Source organism: Caenorhabditis briggsae (genome assembly GCF_000004555.2).
Source record: "Caenorhabditis briggsae complete genome, chrV, whole genome shotgun sequence".
Classification (NCBI taxonomy): Eukaryota; Metazoa; Nematoda; class Chromadorea; order Rhabditida; family Rhabditidae; genus Caenorhabditis; species Caenorhabditis briggsae.
Window position 1 is genome coordinate 4,056,686 of NC_013488.2, and position 7,011 is coordinate 4,063,696.

The 7,011-nt window shown below is 35.9% G+C and overlaps 2 protein-coding genes across 2 annotated transcripts in view; both read left to right on the forward strand.

Moving 5' to 3' along the window:
* Positions 1–7,011, forward strand: part of CBG01387 — a gene marked incomplete at both ends in the record, with an annotated part of 35,945 nt that overhangs the window by 7,535 nt on the left and 21,399 nt on the right. The window lies entirely within an intron of this gene.
* On the forward strand, positions 1,220–4,312 carry CBG01395 (the record flags this gene model as incomplete). Its single annotated transcript, XM_002636098.1, has 5 exons — positions 1,220–1,290; positions 1,340–1,425; positions 2,241–2,626; positions 2,739–2,923; positions 3,940–4,312. Coding segments are annotated over 5 exons (1,101 nt in total), but the record flags the coding sequence as incomplete, so codon positions are not given.

Genomic DNA, 7,011 nt, shown 5'->3' on the forward strand with positions numbered 1-7,011 from the left:
TTCAGCCAGATCAGAGCTGTACTGGGTGATTCTGAACTTTCAGATTTCAAAAGCATAATCGTTTGGGTTTCAGATTTTTGGAAGTTTCTTGCTCCGTTAAAATTTCAGTCTTCAGATAGATTTGCGAAGATATCTTAACTTGTTTTGTTCTGGTTTGTTTTTTAATATATTGCATACACATAATTTGTTTTGGTTTTGCTCTAACATAATACATGCGTTATTAAAATTTTATCGAAAGCATTTTTTATTCAAGAGTCAGAACTTTCGTCCTTCTTTAATAAGCAAATCGAGACAAAAGGGTCCCAGCCGTTGATAAAAAATAAAAATTACAAAATCAAGAAAAAATAGAGACTCGAAAAACCAGATTATAATCAGAAAGAAAGAATGATACATAGCATATTTTTTCTTCAAAAAATCATCCTTCGAGTATTGAAAAATCCGGTTAGAGTCAGAGGAGTAGAAATATAGAAAGAAAAAAGAAGAAAAAATCAGCTGAGCGGACGGTATTTCTGGACTCTCCTCCTTTTCCACAATCTCTCGTCTTCTTTTTTTTTTTTGCGAATACCCTGAGCACATATTGCTCTGTAGGAATGCACTCTCTTTTCAATCTTCTTTTTGGTATTTCGAGAAGAAGAGTTGAAGACAGAATTTCAAGAATTTAAAAATATCTTTAAAACGACGAAAACTCATTTTTCAATAGTTTTGCAGTAGAAGAACTATATACCTGAAGTTTTAGGAATTCTAGAAAATTCTGAGAACTTCGTAATAATAAGAAAACAATTTAGTATATTTCAGGACGGTTAAAAATTCCTGAAAATTCGGAAATTTGAGAAAATCTGAAAAAAATAAATGTTACACAAATTTTTCAAAAAAAATAAAACTTTTCAAAAACCAATCTACTTCTTACTAATAGTAAGGAAACTGTTCTGTGTGTGTGTGTGTGTGTGTCCGTCTGTCTCGGACACGTCACGTGTTTTTCTCATTCCGCTCTCCTCTTTTCCTACACTGTTTCTTCCCAATGAAAGTTTTTTATCAATCACTAAACGTCTCTCGATACACTACGCTATGTTTTCTTTTATCTCCAAACAAAAGAAAAACTACAAACTACAAACCAATTGCCCATAAGAATCATCTAATTTCTATTTCACTTGATAATGATTTTTCTATATAATGGATTTTTATTTTTATAGAAATTCGAAAGCAAAAAATGCCACCGCCAAAATTGGAATCAAAATGTGCAATTTGTTTAGGAGTCGGAGATGGCTTTCACTTTGGAGCCGAGGCTTGCAAGTCAGTATTTTTTGACTGTGTATACAGCTCGAATTCTAATAATTTTCAGAGCCTGCACCGCATTTTTCCGAAGATGTATACAGTTGAAGAAAACTTTCCAGTGTCGAGGGAATGCCAACTGTGATGTGACCATGGGTGAGTTTTTTAAAGCGTTTTATTTTCATCAAAATTGATATTTTATTTGTCTAACAAGGGAACCACTCCATATGTTACCCGGGGATTCAGATGAAGCCTATGCTAAATAGTAGTACACAGCCTGGCTAGAAAAATCCCAAAATTATAGCTGCCATCGTGAAGGTCTATTCAAATGGCGAGGCGTTTTACGATTTTTCGTGAGTTCGGAGTCGGTACCCTTCGGGAAACCATAACTTTGTTAATTTTCATGGGGGGCATTCAAACTTATTTTATTTAAAAGGTGATAATTTATCACCTTTTAAATCTTGCCAATTTATCACCTTTTAAATAAAAAAAAGTTTGAATGCACACCATGAAAATTAACAAAGTTATGGTTTCCCGAAGGGTACCGAATCCGAACTCACGAAAAATCATAAAATGCCTCGCCATTTGAATAGACCTTCACGACGGCAGCTATAATTTTGGGATTTTTCTAGTCAGGCTGTGTACTACTATTTAGCATAGGTTTCATCTGAATCCCCGGGTAACATATGGAGTGGTTCCCTTGTAAATAGTAAAATGTAGGTATTGAAAAGCTCTTGCCGCTGGCGCTTCAAACAGCTGGCTGGCTCGTCTTTGGCGCGATTTGTCCTAGATTTCCTTTCAAGAAAGAGTTGTATCGCGAAGGCGCACCAGCCAACTGGTTTTAAATAACTCAAAGTGTTGTAATAATTGAGCTTTAAATAAAACAAAATTTCAAACGGGAATTTCTTGAAGATGGTGTGGTCAGCTTCTCGTGCCTATAAAAATCTCAAAAACAATATCAACTTTTTCAGGGGTTCGTTGCATTTGTCGTGCGTGTCGATTCTCAAAATGCCTTCAAGCTGGAATGAATCCAATGGGTGTTCAACTAAAAACCGACTCCAATACAGAGGACGTCCCGGCATGTTCAAATTCTCAACTCTCACTTTCACCTGTCCTCCCTGAGTCTTACAAAGATTCCATGCCTCTTCTATCAAAAATGAGAGCCAATTATGAAAAACTATTGAGTGCCAGACGTGTCATACATAACAAGAACGGCCAAAATTTGTTTAAAGAGCAAGTTGCGGTGCCGTCAACTTATAAAGAAGCAGTGGATGAGGGAAGTCAAGGCGTTTCTTTGACAGCTGATTGGATTGCTTGCTGTTTTGATGACTTCGCAATGCTTCCCATAGATCAGAAAGTAAGATTTGAAAAAAACTTCAAAATACGTATTTCCGGTCGGGAATATAAAATCACATCCCAATGAAACTTAACTGTTACGCCAACAAGTTTAAAAGATTAGAATTTTTCAGCACATTCTGTTCCGCAACTTCTATACACCATTTTTCATATTGGAAAGCGCATTTTCTAGTCATTCAAAGAATCGACCTGATATTTACATCTTTCCATCTGGAAACTACGCAGATATGAGCGATTTGAAATCGTTTTATAAGGATGTTGAGGTTAATCAAAAACTGACGAAGGAACAGTTTTTAGAGTGAGTTTTGAAAAAGTTTAAAGGAGGCCAGACATGAAAATTTTCAAAATTCTAGTTTTGTGATATTTGATACAGTTAGAAAATAACAACGGACACCAAACCATAACTCCCTTGAAAAATGCCATAAGTCTTTTTTGAGAAAGAATCATCGAGTTTCGTAAAAGTAGAAATAATTCAGTCGAAATATATAAAAAATAGAGGGAGTAATGAATAAAACGTACGAAACTGGAAGAGCTGAAACAGAATCACATCACAATAGAACTTAACTGATACCGCTAGGAACCCCTAATGAACGTTTTTATTCATTTTATCGAGTGCCAGCAAGCGAGGCGAGAAGATGCTTTGCGGCGGCTGTGTGCCCCATATGCCTCGTATATGGCTCATATCGGCGCCCTTTCGCTGTACCCAATTCATCGGCGCGTCCTCCATCGCCCATCCATGGCGTTTGCGCGCCCAGGACCCAGGACATCGCGGGTTCGACTCCCATATGTCCGTTTTTGTTTTTTTTTTCTGTTTTCATGCGGCGACATCATAGAATGACAGAATAACTAAAAAAAAGTCGGGAATAATTGCCTAACATTGAACCAATTTAGTGTATACAAAAAAAATAAATGCTCGTCAAGTAGCGCGCATTGGGTCGCAATCGCACGATTTTCCGTCAAAATACATGATCTCGCCCCGAGAATACCCTGTAGACTTTCCTGTCTGGCCTCCTTTAATCCAACAAATTTTAACAAACAAACCTAGATCTTCAATTTTGTAGTTGACAACTTTTTCATAAAAATCCAACAAAACGAGATATGCCTGCTGGAACTAGGGAGACACTAGTACGTACTACGGCTCACTCCACATCGCCTCTTGCCAGTATATGGATTTACAAAGAAGACAAAAACTACAAAAATGAAGATCTATCTTTGATTGAGAAATTCTGTAAATTTCCAAGACATTGAATCAGCTAGAATCGAGTTAGGGAGCATTGAAGCAAAAAATTTAACTTCATATTCTGAAAATTTCAGATTTTTGAAGCCAACTTTCGAAACTCACCGCCGAACCCTTGTCCAACCAATGATGTTAGAGAATCTGGATATTTTAGAATTTTTCGCCTTAACTAATTTTATTCTCTGGAACACCACTCTCGCGGAAATCACAGAAGAATGTTCTAAAATCGGAAAATCGATAAAGGATCAAATAGTTAAAGAACTGTCGTTCTATATGAGAAATTTCAAAAACATCGAGGACCCAGCTGTCCGTGTAGCCGGAATTATGAGTCTTTTACCTGATTTGTATAAAAATACGAAAAAGATGCAAGATGATTTGGAGATGATTAAAGTGTTTGAATATTTTAATTCACCCAAACAAATATATGATTTGGCCCATGGCAATTTTTGATAAATAAATATTGTATCCCTTTTTTCTCTCTCTCCGTATCAGGCTATATTGCCAACAATCACTACATTATTGTCTTATCAGTCTTCGGGAGATCATTGAAAAGGGGGGATTGTGGAGCACTGGTGACAGCTCAATCGACCATTCAAGTTGGAAATGCAGATTTTAAAAATTCACCACCTCTAATATTGTATTGTTTTTTGTACCATAAGGTTTTCTGACTCAACTTTGCTCAGTTTCCAACAATTAATAATCGTTGATCATCAGAAATGTAATGTCTACCGGAAATTGCAAACTCACATGATTTAGCGAGAACATGTATTTCATTTTTCATTATTCACTACAAAAAATAATGCCTACCAGCTACCTCCTCTCATCGATTACTCTAAACTTTGGAATTTTCGCATTTTTCACAAGTTTAACCATCGGATTGATTGTAATAGTTCTCACCCTTTTCGGTGTGCGAAAAATCTTTGGAACCTATAAATACCTGATGGTCATTTTCACCAGTTTGAGTGTTGTCTTAGCATTCACTGAGGCGTTGTTCAAACCAAATCTTCATTTTTACAATAGCGGATTGGTATATTTCGCTTTGTCATCTGCGTTTGGTTTGAGTAAAAAGACAATGAATATGGTTCTGGGTGAGAGAACGGGTTGTTTCTCAATTCTGGGATAAAGTGGATAACTTTACAGCAGCCTACGCAGGAATCTATTCATTAACTATTTCTCTGTTGGCGGTTCAATTTATTTATCGATACTGGGCACTTATTGGGTTGTGCGGGTCTCTAATATATTTTTAGAAATTTTTTTCAGCCTTCATTATATGATCTACTTCACAGGATTCCGATTTATCATTTGGTTCGTCTACTGCTTCGTTTTTGGTTTTTCATGGTGCATCGGCAGTTACTTTTTACTCCAAATGGACCAGGATACTAAAGACTACTTCCAACAGGATATGCGTTTTGGTTATAATGTTGCGATTGAGGATATCCCGGCTTTTTATGGTAAGCTTTATTGTTCCAAACGCCCCCCCCCCCCTCCTTCACTATAAAGAGTTCCAATTCTTTCAGTTTTGTATTTCCATCCTAAAGACGGATCTATCCGTTGGAACTCAGTAATGTACACCGCTTCATTGTCATTCATAATGACCATGCAATATGGTATCATGGTGTACTGTGGGTGGAATATGCATGCGAAGATGGAGCAAACGATGCAAAGTTTTTCAAACACATTGAAACGTCATCATCGCCAGTTGTTTAGAACATTAGTTTTCCAGGTACTGTAAGCCCTGTAATAGGAGGGCCTCTGACTTTTAACTTTGAGCCAATTTTATCGGTTCCAGTCAATAATATGAAAAAGTTGTCAACTGATTTAGATTTTTAGATTAAGATTTATTTATTTGCAGACGGTGACATATAAGAAAACATAAGAGAGAGGCAGCCCCCCTCACGAGGAGCGCCTACTAATGGAAAAGGAATGAAGGGAATAATATACAGTAGAGAACATGAGATTAAAAAAAGGAATGTGATTAGTAACGAGTAATAGAAGCATCAATAAGATCTTCAAATTGTGAAGGGGTAAGGAATTGGGTAGTATTGGCAGTTATGGCGTTCCACATTGGGATGGTGGATGCTAAGTTCTTTATCATCGTCGTTTCAGAAGTTTTTTATAAGTTGATTTATTTTTAATAGCATTTACAGGAACCGAGAAAAATTAACTTAAACTTGACCGTGTCGGGGCCCTTCTATTACAGGTTTTTCAGTACAAAATTTTTATTGCTATTCCAGATCACATGTCCTACTATCTTCTTATTTTCTCCATTGGTTATAATAATGTACCTACCATTCTTTGGTATTGAATGCAGTTTCCCAGCAGGAGGAGTTTTTAGTGCCATTAGTGTTTATCCAATTATGGACTCAATCATTGTATTGGTTGTTGTGTCTGAATACAGAGTAGTTGTAAAAAGTAAGATGGTGTGCTTGAGAAAAAAAAGACTACCAATTTTCAGGAATGTGGGACTCGTTGTTTGGGAACAAATCACTGAGAAACTTTGAGATTCTAAAAATAGTGTACAATTGACAACTCTAAAAGTCTGAAAATTACTCTAACATTATTGAAGCCAGAGCTCCGGCAAAAAGTATGTAGCTAACTGTGTCTGAATAACCAAGAAACTAGCTTTTTATACTGGTCTTTTTTTGTGAACCAGATAAATTTGCTGGCACAGTTGTAGTTTAAATATGCACAAAGTACCGAAATATAAAAAACGAATATACAAGTAATTTATTTCTCACATTTGAATCTTTACAAAGATCTCAATTTATATTGTTGCTGTCTGAAAACGAAGGTTAGAGAGTGGTTTATGAAAAGTGTATACGGTACGTACAGTGGCGAACATCAGTGAGTGTCACTCTATACTTTTGTTCATAACTTTGCTCAAACTTGTCCAATAATTGAAAACTTTTTTGATAAATGTAGCTGAATTTCCAACAAAACGTCATATAAGTTTTTTCGATTAATGTTTGTGTCTTCTGAATTTTCACAGACGTGACGATGACTCCAGAAGTAAAAAAAATCCGTCAGAATTTTTTATGAGTTTATGCACGTAATAAATTTGCAATAAAAATAGTGAATAAATACACAAAAATACTATGCAGATACGCAAATAAATTAATTTATTTGCATCCAAAAAACGAATTAAATTG